At 40.3% G+C, this 13,663-nt stretch overlaps 1 protein-coding gene across 1 annotated transcript in view; it reads left to right on the top strand.

Annotated features, from left to right (window-relative positions):
• Positions 1-616: 616 nt before the first annotated feature.
• myo1d (myosin 1D) overlaps positions 617-13,663 on the top strand; it is a 125,164-nt gene continuing 112,117 nt past the window's right edge. The window contains exon 1 of the mRNA XM_085285242.1: positions 617-1,137. Within this exon, the coding sequence (XP_085141368.1) occupies positions 1,043-1,137 (95 nt within the window). The 5' untranslated portion in view covers positions 617-1,042. The remainder of the gene's footprint in view (positions 1,138-13,663) is intronic.

The raw sequence follows: 13,663 nt of genomic DNA, 5'->3' as shown, positions 1-13,663 counted from the left end.
TACAATATAAGCATGTAAGTTAATACGATTAGAGCAACACTGCTGTTTGTCAGGGTGGAGTTTTCAGTCATAAGCGTCATTAAAAGCCATTTACGTCTCTTTTACACAAGGTGGCGCACTAATATCAGAGTAAGCCTAGTGAGAAGCCGGCGGCACTTAAAGTGTTCAGCTTCTTTTACAGGAGGTTTCATTCAGGAGGCAACGTTAAGATACAGCATAGGAGGGAAAACCTAAAAAATAATGTTTTATTTATCACAGGTTATTTGATAATTAATCCAGTGAATGACTCGTTGTCTACATAACTGTACGTCTACTTTTCATTCATATCATCTTGAGAAAATCTTACTGAGACCCAGTTTTCCCTTTTATGGTAAAAGAGGGCATCATTAAAGTGAGGCCAAAAACATTATGGTTTTCCTCCAAGTGTTCAACAGCTTAGAGGTGGCGTCGTCATTGCTGAAATATGTATCAGAAACTGGTGGAGCGGTGGTCTACAGAAATATTTGCAATGCTTTTCAACTTACACATCGCTGCCTGACCAACACCTCTCCACAGGGCGGGGGCGGGGCTTAGACGAGGATGCTTCAATCCTATTGGTGTACGGTCGTTCAGGAGGGACAGGAGAGAAACTCCAGGAAAAAGGACGGACGGACGGGGGGAGCTGGCGCACGGTGTAACGGGACGGTGCCTTTCGGCGTAAAGACGAAACTTTGTATGGACATGAGGATATTTTGGAATAATTCCTGCTTGTTAAAAGAAAAGCGGAGCTCCTGAAGGGAAACGGCGTGTTAAAACGTTCAGAATTAGCAGCTGCTGGTTTTTAAAAGGGAATTTCCGACCTCAATTAAACATGACTAAAATTAGAGTTTGACCAAAAAAAAAAAGAAAAGAAAAAATGAGCACCGACTACAGAGCTGCACATTAAAGTAGAGGAGGTGGTCAGGGAAGCCCGCCAATGTCCACCCTTTGTCGGCACTTCAGAGCAACTTGTTGACACATTTTATTTTCCAGGAGTTTCAGTAAGAAGAAAAAAAATAACAGTATGGCAGAACACGAGAGCCTGGAGTTTGGAAAAGCAGACTTTGTGCTTTTGGACAACGTGTCTATGGAAGAATTCATGGCTAACCTAAAACTCAGGTAAGCCAGCCCTGCACGGCTGCGGTCGTTCACCTTTGTAAATCCGCAGGAGTGTCTAATAAGCACTCACGCTCGGGAGAGTGGAGATTTAGAGCGAACACGGTACCTGCTAACAGCATTTTTAGCCAAAATGTTTGCTGTTTGTCATTCAACAGGTGCTACAAAGCTCATTCTTGCTGAATGAAGAGAACTTTGCTATAAGCTCTGCCATCACCTGTTTTCGATACGTCACTTTCACATGTGAATGATGGGATGGGAAGCTTGTTTATAGTGTTTGGTTGCTGTCGCGCTTCTCACACCTTTTCCTGCTTTCTGAACAAACCGGTAATTCGCTTTGAAATATTTTGAGTGAAACTCCACCCAGCCTCCACACACAGACATGCACACAACTCCTGTACGGTTTGAACGGATTCTCCTCCAGACCGGTTTCTATCAGCTGTGTTGTCAGTGGCTCTGTGTCAAGCATGATGTCAGGCACGCCTTGCAGCGTGGGGGTAACATTACGTTTCAGATGGGCTGTGGCTTGGAGTTCAGTTTCTTCATCTCCTTTCCTCACCTCTGCCATCTGTGATGAAAGTGGAAGCTGATCCCCAATGTCAGTTTGGAGTGAGGTCTTGGTGTGTTGGTGTGTTTTTAATGGTGTGGTACTGGGGGAACTTAGAACAAAGCAGGGGGCACACAGAAAATCAGAATATTTGATCAGAAAAATACTTCACAGGAACGGCTGGCTACAATTTTGAGGTACATGAATTGATGAATTAGATGGCTAATACATGAACAGTGGTGCTGCACAAGAGCCTCAAAATTATTTTGTATTTAATAACTGTTTTATAAATTAATAAAATAAAAAGTTAGACCTTTTACTTAACTTTGTTAAATAGGATTATAACTTTTTAGGATAATATACGCAAATAACCTGAAGTGAAAGTTTGGCAAAATCATGCACATAATATAATTTAAAAAAATGATTGATTACTGTGTTTATCGGTTAAATATTGGAACTTGAGATGATTGGTTTAATTGGTTTTATACTGCTGGGTAGCTTTAGCTGTAATGGTGCAGCACAGTTTATTAAATTTGCATCAGAACCAAAAGGTTTAAAATACATGGTGTGGAGTGCTAATAATATTTGCATTCAAATATAGAGGAGTGGACATAGACAGTAGCAAAACACAGAGATACTTAAAGTGCAAGTATATTAAAATTGTGCTTCAGTTATGTATTTCAATAAATGTCAATTTACAGCCGGAACAATTAATAACAGTATTGGCAGTAAGCTGGCATGTGAAGAAACATGGTCCATAAATGGTCAAAAGCAAATAAGAGGATATGTGCTGAAAAAAAAATGTCAGTGTCAGAACTGTGTGTTGGCTTAAGTTGCACAATTCAAACTAGCAATGGAAGTTGACTCAAACAATGTGCTTGGGTTATCCTGTCTATCTTTGGCCAGGAGACTCTTGCAACAGAGATTTGTATTCCCAGGAGCTTCACTTCCTAATTAAATAAAGATTTAAAGAATATTGAAAAATAAATGTAGGGATGTAATCAAAAATAAATAAATACATAGGACAAAAACCTGGCAAGATGTTTAGTCACTAGTTTCACTTTCCCTACTTAGCACATGTGCTTTATTAGTATCACTATATGGATGAAAGTTTTAGACCATACCACTTATTCTTTGACTTTAGGTGTTTTCTGTCCGTTTGGCACAGGTGTATAAGATGTAGCTCCTCCCTTTCTCCCCTTACAAATATTTGTGAAAGAGTGAGCTGATTCTAAAGAGCTCGCCTGTTTTTGTTAGGGTTAGAGTGCTGCAATGAGTCATTTTTTGAACTTTAAGCAATATGACTTCAAAGTGGAAGTGTTTGGGACCCACAGCAACTCAGCCACATACAGTTAGACCCTGTAAAGTTGCTGTACTTAGTCACATGGCTTCAAAGGGTTGAACCTCTTCTGTCATGAATATCAGCACAAACACAGCATGCCTGGAGTTTCAGGGCATGGGTTTCCATGGTTGAGGAGCAGCATGCACGCCTTACATCACCAAACACAATGCCAAGTGCAGGATGGATTGCTGTAAAGCACCACTGGACTTTGGAGTAGTAAAAATGTGTTCTGTGGAGGGAAAAATCATGTTTATCTGTCTGCAAATCTGATGGATGAGACTTGCTTTGAAGAATACCAGGAGAACATTAACTCTCCAACTGTGCCACACTTAAGGTTTGGTGGAGGAGGGACGATGCTGCGGACTTGTTTTTCTGGAGTTTTGGCCAATTGTATGCAGTTTGAGGAAGACAAATTTCCAGTGCATCGTGACCATACCCTAGTGCACAAGCAAGGTCCATAAGGGCATGGTTGGATGAGTCTGGTGTGCAAGAACCTGAGTGGCTCATGCATAGCCCCGACCTCAACGCCATCCAACATCTTTGGAATGAACTAGAACACAGTTTGAAGTATCTGCTGTTATAGCTGCAAAGCTTGGACCAACTCCATATTGATACTTATAGATTCAGACGTCATAATGAGATGTATTAAAACATTTATTCTATAAATGGACCAACACTTTTGTCCATATAGTGTGAGTCACATCAAGATAAGACTTTATTGATGTTCAGGGGAAAAACACCTAATGAGAGAACAACAAAGGATCTGAAGACAGGAAAAATGCTTTAAAAGGAGTTACAAAATAATACAAAGAAGTAACATTTCACTTTGTGCCGATGTTACAAACGTAATCAAATAAAGTGTCTTGGTAGTTATTGGGTCACAATATTACATACTGACAACTTCTGTGCTCCTTGAGATTGATTCTCCAAGTGCAGCATGAATCACAATCCAAAAAGTATTTCTTATTTGATGATGATAATGAGACCGGCGACTATCATTTAAGCCTAAAATATCCGAAGTTGGTTTGTGGTTTTGTAACCTGGTGACAATGAAGGCCATAGACTATGTTCGACATCATCCTCATCAAACTATTTAGTGAGCCCCTGAGTCTTGATGTTGCCTTTGTCATCTTGAAGAGACCGCTTACACTAGGGGTAAACTGTTTCATCAAGAATTAAAGTGATCACTTAGAGCAGCTTTGTTTTGACTTACAGCGTCCTTCCTTCCTTCTTAGGGAACGTATAACAGAGGCACTGCACTCATTGTTTAACCTGTCATCTGTAGTGTAGCGAGTTTTGCAAAAGCGTAAAGTGTTTTGCTGCTGTGAATGTGAAGGTCTTCATTAAACAACATACAAGTTCAGTTATTAGTAGACATACTGCCAGCAGTGACTTGTAGAGTAAATATTTGAAGGACTTTAAGGTTGCACTTTCCAAGGTCTTTTTCTACTGGCAGTCAGTTGGCTGTGTGGTTTTTCCTTATATGACCAAGCAGAGCAAGATATTCAGGAATGTGGACCACACCAAAATGTTTGTGATTCCTTTTCCGCCCGTGGAGGGTGGGGCTGGTGATAATGGCGAGAACTGTTAGATGCACGTACCTGCTTAAAAGAAGTGGATTGCAGCCAGAATCACTTGGTGCTAAGTATTAGTGGTACCTTAAAGTCTTTCTTCTCCCTCTCAGTACCTTCTGCCAGCTTTTCCTCATGTTTTACTCCGCATAAACATTTGTTACAATGTGCCAATATTCAAGCTTAAATCCATGCTCAGAAAACTGGGGCTTTTAGAGTTACTTGAACACCATCATTAGAAGGAATATATTTAGGGAATATATTAAAATCATTTCAATATATTTCAGAGCTTTAGTTGTTAAATGCATTTGGACTGCTCTTGTTTTTTTAGTGTACAGTTTGCTGTTTACGATAAATCAAAGATGTCTGAGAGGTGAGAGTGCCAGATGCACAAGTGTACATGTTTATAGAGGACATTGCCGTTCTCGTTAACAAAGCTTTTACTAACATACTTTTAAAATTAGATCAGCTTCTGTGGTGTGAACAGTAGCCTTGGCAGACAGGCAAGAAACCTGCAAGGATCCAGACAGCACCGGGCCTCTTTTTCCCAACTCTGTCCTATTTTCTGTCTGTTTGTTTTCCCTCCAGCTAGGCAGCTCGGTCCAGAGGTGGCGTGTGCAGATTGTTATTTGTAGAGGAGGGTGTGACCAGCAAGGAGTGCTTCCTTTTTGCTCCTTTTCCCCTAGTCTGAGGGTGCACGCATGCATTCATGGGCACATGTGTGAGTGTGTTTAGGCTGTCTCCAGTTCTCTCATCCAAAGTGAGCAGTGCTGCAGCCCTTTTGCACATCTCTCATGGGTGTGTTTTACACCGTGTGTGGGAGCTGAGCGTCATAATATAGTGTAACACACTGAAATTTAGCTTCAGAGCCACTAAATTGAATGCATTTATTTGAAGTTATTTACAGGTGCTGGAAGAGCTAACATAACATTTTCCAGGTGGTTCCTCAGGCGCTCTTACTGAGAAGCTCACATTGTTCACTCTTCCAAAAGTTGTGAAAATCCCCAAATATTTTTATTTAAAGTGGGTCAAAAGCCAAGCTTTGGTGTGGAGCCAGTCCTCATTTAGTGACTCCCCAGTTGGCCAAGTTTGACTAACCGACTCAATTACTCCGCTCTATATGGGATTTCTGCTAGTGCTGTTAAATGCCTGCCATGTTGGGAAGGTAATCAAGTTCCCCGGTGGCTGCATGCATGTAAGGCATGATTTGGAAAAGATTGCTTGTGTTCCCTCACTGTGGCCAGAAATGGTTGTTCAAGTTGACATTTACTTTGTTTGACTTGAGGTTGAACTGTGTGGCCTGTTCCAGAGAGCCTCCCAGTCTCAAAATAGAGCCCAGCAGTTGCCCAAAGTCTTTTTGTAGAGATGGTAGGAGAATAATGCCAGATAGCTGTATGGTCTTGAGAACTTTGCACATCGACGTTAAGCAGATATGCTCAAAACTGTTCAGCAGAACCTATATCTGATTATTTTTTATAACTGTGAGTTATCTCTCCTAATTTAAACTCATGTTTACTGATGACAGTAAATGTGATTTTATACCTTAAATTGACTAAATAAAGCAAAATATGGGCAAAACAGTTATAGCAGTATTTAGTGATCACTTTGTCCTTTAGATCTGACATCCTGCGAACTCACAGCTCTTGTGTATATCCCTTCAACCAGGCAAGTTTTTCTGCCACTAAATGTCTTTATAAGGCAGCATTGTCTTGTCTTTTCCAAGGGAAAAAAATCCTCTGAACCCCTGTGTTTCCCAAATAAACATGGGGGTATTTTTATTGTACATCAGTCTTATAAATAAGTGTCTGATCTTCCAGATTGTCACACTAACAGATGAGGGCAGGTTTTTAATTAATGTCCAGATGAATGAAAATTGGATGAGAGGAACACGATGGGAAATGGGCTGTTTGCTTTAATCCTAACCATCTTTGTGGGTTTTCTTTCTACTGGGCTAAGTATGATAATATTATCAGGACTTCTACACAAGCAAAATATTGTTCTGAACGTCTGAAGGCTTCTGTTTGTTTGACTGCTCTGAGTGATTTGACCCTTGAACCTATCTATGCGGAGTTAAACAGGACTTTGAGCGGGAAGTCTACAATAATGTGGAGCAGGCCGGCAAAGCAGGAAAGCTGGCATTTCCCCTGCCTTTGCTCCTCACATTTCATTGATTCCTACAGCCTCTTCCCAGCTCAGTAAAGAATTTTGTGTGCAGACGCCGGGCATATGCTGTACATATGAGATTCGATTTTGTTCTCAGGTAGCATAGCTAGGTTACAGTTGTCACTCCATTGTGGCATTTCCTGTATTTAAACATAGAATTGCTTGGTAAATTGCTTTGAATTGCTGTAAAAGGAACAATGCTCCTCCTGTTTTAACTGCTCCAACTGCAGGTACATTAAAAGAGGGGTGATGTTAAATGAGACAACCTTCTCTGTTTTTGTGCTGCAAAAAAAAATAAGAGATCAAACTTAGTGTTGGAAACCTAGTGTCTCCCACTCTTGTAAGATATGGTCTCGGAGGACCGGTGACACTAAAGACCCACTACGTGTTTATATGTTATGGGTTTTGTGTGTGTGTGTGTGTGGGGGGGGGTCTTTCAATTTAAATGCATTGGCATCTGGAACATATTAAGCTTAAGGCTTTTCCTCAACTAAATCCGTCTTTATTTGCTGCTTTTGTGCCTTTGTTCATTCCTCTGCAATAAAACCAAAGTCCATGTGCACAACCCTGTCCTGGCTGACATGCTCTCTAGCCCCACAGCAAAGATGAAAACGGTGATAGTGTGCAGCAGATGACTGTAAGAATATTTAATCCCGACCCGCATATTAAAGTTTTTTCCTTCCAGTGGTTTTTCAGTCAATGGAAGAGAAATGTCTTTAGATGAATGCTAAGATTGTGTGCTTTTGGAAATGGAGGGCCAGCAGCAGCAAGCACAGAAATGTGCATGACGTCAGTTACAATCGTTGGCGTTAATGGTACAAGATCTGAGGGAGATGACAGGCTCGTTGTGTGATTAACATCTGTTTCCTTTATGTTGCAGTAGCTAAACATTAATGAAAACTGTTTGCTCTTTATTGCAAACTCCAGTTGCTTCAGTCCCTCACACTGCCTATCTTCCTGCGAGATTTCTTACTAAGAAAACGAGCCTTCGCCGAGCTGACAGATTCATAGAAGGCTGTTTGAGAAATGCCTCATCGGCCTGCTCCCCTGCAATCCAGCAGTGAAAAGTCCAGTCTCACCACAAGAATTTCCATACAACCGCCTATAATCTGAAACACATTACCATCCTTACATAAACAGGGGCTGTGCTTGTGTAGCTTTATTTCCCTCCAAAATAGGTTCAGCGACTCTCAGAGATGTCTCATTTGTGGACTCTTGAGATGGCAGGCGGGGTCAGCAGCAGGACGCTAGCCCAAGTATAGTGTTTCTAGGACCAGGTTTTGGTCTTTATTTTAGTGCTGTTGTGTCAGTTTCCATTTTTCTTGCTGCATCTTTTCCATTATTCTGTGTATCTGCTGTTGGTGGCTTCATTAGATCCAAATTAACTTTGGTTTTATTGGGCCTTCTACTCAGGTATGCAGTGTCTTTAATGGGTGTCATTATTAACAATGGTTTTCTGAATGTTATGCAAGGAATCTACAGACTGTTCCCTCTGTTCATACCGACTATAAAGCAGCTTCTTCCTGAAGTGAGGAAATGCATAACAAAGTCCGCCTTGTGTGTGTAGAAAAACTTACACAATTCAACTCAGTTCATGTAATTTGACACTTTAGATTTCAGAGTTAAAAAAATCATTAGATAGCTTAAAACGTATTGGTTATTATAAGATGTTTTTTTTCCTCTGGAGCCATGAGGTTCCAGATGATTAGCTGACACATTTTCTTCAGCACATTTAAGATGCAAAAGGATTCATTTGGGATTTTATGGCCAATTTCTATAGAGGGAATAATAACAGCTACCAAAAACATCTTAATGCACATCTATACACAAATAAGCTTTAAACACTAACATATCCATTATCAATTTACCTATGAATAAAATAATTGAAATTTGACTTGCCCTTTAGGGTTTAAATTTGTCAGGCATCACATGTAAACTGTCTGGCTGATGATGCAACAAGCAACCGCAACCTGTCTGTGCAACATAATGCCCTGACAAAATTCCCAGTACCCTCATTCTCCAGTCTACACACAGGACTCTTTATCTCCTGTCTGAATCTCATTCACTTCAAGTCCGCTAACATGACGTAGAGCTTGGGTATGTATGCGTTGTCTTTTGTGCACATTGTGTGTCCAAGGTAGCGATGATGTCGTCCCCTGCCTCCTCCTTTGTTGTATTGTTCTCTTGTCCACCTGTTGGAGCTGTGCTTTGAGCCACAGTGGGGGTGGAACAGCTTACTCACTTTCACAGCCAGCACCTCACATCACTTTGCAGCTCCTAAGTGAAGGAGTACATGTAGGCGGATTATTTACTGTCAGCATTCGGTGGCCATTTTTCTCTTTCAAAAGCTTCATGGGAACCATTTTTCAGACTGTACACTTTGAAACTTTGTGTTCTTATTTATCCCAATTGGTAATCAGTTGTTAAAGATGTGCCATAAAAGTGAAAATTCACATTAAAGGGGTTTAAGCAAATTAAAACGGCTTTTACATTCGTATATCTGAACTCACCCGACTGAAATCTCTGCATAGATGGTCTGTCTTTATTTTTACACATGAAAAGTTCTCAGAATAATTTAAGGAAAAAAAAAAGCTAGAATTTCTGTTATTTAGTTAATTATTTCAGCTCTAGCATAATAACTAATCCCGTTTCATCTATTTCTGTCCTTTTCTTGCCTCCTCTGTCTACTCCTGCTGTTATTTTTTTGTCCATCCGTCTGTTTTTGTGCTCTTCCATGCTGCCCTTTTAGCCCTGATAGAAATCATAGTACTTTCCTGAAATAGCGTGTTGAGTAATGTCTGGTTCTTTTGGGTTGGATCATTTCTCAGTTTTTTTCTTCTCGCTCTGTTTCTTCAAAAATCCACCCAGTCATCCATTTTCATAGCCAAAGCCCACTGTGATTTTTACATCAGCCGCTGCTGGCCAGTGTGTTAAAGCGTAAACGGGTTCTGTGTCAGGAAAGCGGCCAGACTCAAAAACTCAACCACTACCACCACTGCTCCCTTCATTTCTTCTATATTAACAGGCCCTCAAGGCCTTCATTGAATTTTTAATATTTAATCGGGACAAAGTCCTCTACTCAAATACTGTACATGCTGCAGTGGCAGCTTAACTTTGGTATGGTATATTGTGTGTGAATAAAGAGGCGGAGCAGATAGCTGTGATCACATTAAACAAAGAAAGGAGGGTCGGCCACCTGATCTCCAGCCAGGCTGTTTACACATGGCTCCCATTTCCCCTAAGTATCCAGGCCTGCCGCCCTCATGGGAACTTTGTGTAGCTTGGCTTTGTCTGTTAATCTGCCTGTTGCAGCTCCTCACAGAAGATTGTTTTATAAGACATGTACCTCTTGTGTGACAGTTTTTATGAGTTGTGCTTTAATAATTTCCTCTAAACAGCTAGCAAAACAGCGATAATACCTATATACTTTATGCAAATGAAAATATGGAAATGTCGTTTTTACCTATGTGAAAAGTGCACATAGTGAAGTGTGCACAATAGAAATTGTGAGTTATATTACTTACTAGAATCGGTGTCAGTATCACTTGTTGTATTTTTTCAGTAGTATTATCCTTAGTTTTATTATTTCAGCTGTTTAGTTACGCTTCTTTCAGTGTGACTTGTCAGACTGTCTGATTTGTCAGGTAAAGCACAGGTAAAACCAATCCCATTAACATTGGCTCAGGTCCATCGGGGGTCCCACTTAGCTACTCTGAATCCGTAATACAGGAAGCCTGGAAGTGGGTCACTTAAATGAAAGCAGATGTCAGCATATCAGTTATACCAGTGTTTTTCCTGTTATGTGCCCGAGTCTGCTATATAAAAAAAGGTCTATGCAAACACTGTTTTCAAACATGTGCTCACGCTTTTCCAAAGTGGCATAGTCAAATTATCCAGCTGTCCAAAATACAAACAGAACTGAAATCTAATATAGAGTTTTTAACTTTCTTACAAGTTTATTATTAATTTGGAAATTGGTATTTGGCGAAACAATAGGATTTTGTGTCCCCTTGATTGCTTTAGAGCGTGGGTCACATACAACACAAATTTGATCCAGATGAGTAAAACTCCTCTTTCTGACAGTGCAAAGACATTTAATTAAGCATTTAATCCCCGACAAGTCTTAATATCAGAAAAAGAAGTGCAATTTCAGCAACATCTGTTTTCTACAAGATAAATGTGCTAAATTACAGGGCCTTATGTTTGACACCACTGATTTAGAGATGACCATAGACTCTTCTCTCTGTGATACACAGCATCCAGTTCAATCATCCTTATGTGGATTTATTACTGTACTTTTTGGCTTGTTATTATTTTGACAGATGGGGTGTCTGCATTTCTCTGCCTCATTCTAATTTGATATCATTAAATCGTTCACTTTTAGGTAGACATGACATCATTAGAGGACAAAAAGCGTGACAGTGTTCATACCAGACCCATTCATTGTAAGATGACATAAGATTTAGTCAGTCTTTTGTTTACGTTGCTGATGTAACTGTTAAAGGATGTTGCCTAGTTTCTTGTATTTATTTTAGACAGTGAAAAATTCCAGATTTTTTGATCCCGGGGGATAAAGAAAGTGAAAAGTCCTTTATAAAAGCCTATTGTTGGAGGAAACTGTGCCAGTAGCTTGGAACCATTTGATGTGGGCCTGTGGGAGGGTGGATGGGTTATGTGTTGACGGGCTGGGTCTCCTAAAGATAGTGCTAAACAGCAGCTCCCAGACTAAGCAGGCTTTACAAAGCAGCGGAAAATCCCCTAATGCACAGCCCAGATGTCTGATGGCTGCAGACCGTGAAGAAAACTTCTGTGGCACAGTACATAAAAGAATGGAGCAGAGGAGAGCAAAGTGGAGTAGAGCAGCACTTTGAACACATTTCTGGTGGGTAGCAGAATAAAAAAGGCACTGATATTTGCCAGACAAACTTCGATTATTATAGTTGGTCTGTATTGGGCACTGTGAAACAATGGCTGTCCTTGAGAGCCGGACAGTTATACATGAGATCACATTCAGTGTTTCAACAGATTTAGACTTTATTTCTTGTGTGGGATGGATGGAGGGGGGTTCTAATTGAATTAATAAATACTTGTTTATAATTTTGTCTTCTGCAAATATTTCATTTGCCAAGTACTTTGACACAAATAACTGAGCAGCTGCTCTCTAATAGGTTTGTCATCCTCCGGATGAACTCCTGCATCCTGCAAATGTTGGCAGTAGTCTTCATTTTGCTTTGCAGCCTCATAACAGCACACGACCAGCTCTCCACCTGCTGCAAGGTTCTGGTTAAAATGATGTTAAAGCTTGCAAAAGATCTCTAAAGCAGAGCAGTAGATACCATCACCAGCTGCAGTCTAGCACATTGACCACTGATCAAGATCTTCCGTGAACGAGATCAAATGGTATTTTAGCTTTTTGGTGGTGATGGATCTTGTAAAACAAGAGTGAGGAAAATTTACTATTAGTAAATCAATTTAGGATGTTGCTGTTTAAAGAAAGAGTTTATTTGCTGTGTTTGACCAGCGAAAGGGAGTGGAGGAATAGGTGGATCAAATCAGCCACGTAAGGAAAGCCCAAAAAGTTGATTCTGTTCATCTGGACATAGCGTTGTGAGTGAAAGAAACATTTCATTGAAAACCTACGTCCAGATGAACAGAATCAACTTTTTGAGCTTTCCTTACGTGGCTGATTTGAGCATGCATCAAGATATTACTAAAAGAGACTCATATCTTACATCTTCAGAAGACTTTTATTCCGTGACCCACACATAGATGTACAGTGCTATTTTATGTTATTAAAACAAGTTTAAAATCCTTGCATAAGAAAACCTGGAACCATTAAAAGTTTGGCTCATTTGGCATATTTGCTGGAAAAAGATATGCAGTTGTTTAGTACAAAAATGAATACTAATTGTTTCAGGCCTACACTTATGGGGAGAAGCAGAAAAGCTAAAATGAGCAGCATGGTTTTTGTTATGGCTTTTTAAGAGAAGATAAGGTCTTCCCTTACCCAGCATTAAAGCAGGCTGCTGTGACTCTAAACACGAGCAGTGATGGTAATGAACACTGAGTTTAAAAGTGGAACAGACACAGATTATCTCCCTGCCCTTCATAATTCCTACGGTGACCCTGAAGTTCACACTCACAATGATGACAACACAGAGTATCTCGGCTCAACCTGATGTGGGCCACAGATTGCACCATCAGATGTAGGGCACAGTTCAGACACCCACTTCTTCATTGCAAGTGTGCTTAAGCCTCACTGGTCTAATTTTTAACATGAATTCCTCGCCTGCTTTATTTGAACTTTAGAAGTTAAAATGCTGATCCTGCAACAAGTCTCTGTATGAGTGCTAAGCAGAGACAGAAAATCATATAAAATGTTATAACGGCATCACTGTGAGCTGCTTCAGGGTGATTTGTTGAAGAAGGCTTTTATCCTCTCGTTATTTGAGTCACATTTACCTCCGAATTCTTTCCTGAGTTTATTCCTTTTCTGGGAAGATGGGGTGTGCTTCTTGGTGAGAAAATGTTATAATTTGCTTGTACTCCTCCCCAAGTTAACCATAAAAAAGACCCACCCAAACAAGATTGGAGACAGCGGTTGTGCTCAGCTTTGCTCTGTAATTCACATCTGAGGGAAACTTGTCATATGTGTATATGTGCAGTAGGGTTGTAGACGTGTGGCAAAAGTTTGTCCTGGTATTTAGAGGGGAGACAGAGTACCATGTTAGAGTGAAAAAACATTGGTCTCTGTCTGTTTAAGGGTAAATATGTATGTTGATCTGCTCATGTCTCATTGAGACAAGGTGGAATCTAGAAGAAGCAGACAGATGCCTGTAGGCAGACTCAACCTCATCGTGTAGTAGGGCTGTTCGATATAACGATATACATCGGATGACGATATAA

Source organism: Mchenga conophoros, linkage group LG8 (genome assembly GCF_057382185.1).
Source record: "Mchenga conophoros isolate Kocher_MC1m ecotype Shallow Benthic linkage group LG8, M_conophoros_male_GT1.1, whole genome shotgun sequence".
Classification (NCBI taxonomy): domain Eukaryota; kingdom Metazoa; phylum Chordata; class Actinopteri; order Cichliformes; family Cichlidae; genus Mchenga; species Mchenga conophoros.
This window is presented reverse-complemented; position numbering and strand designations above follow the sequence as displayed.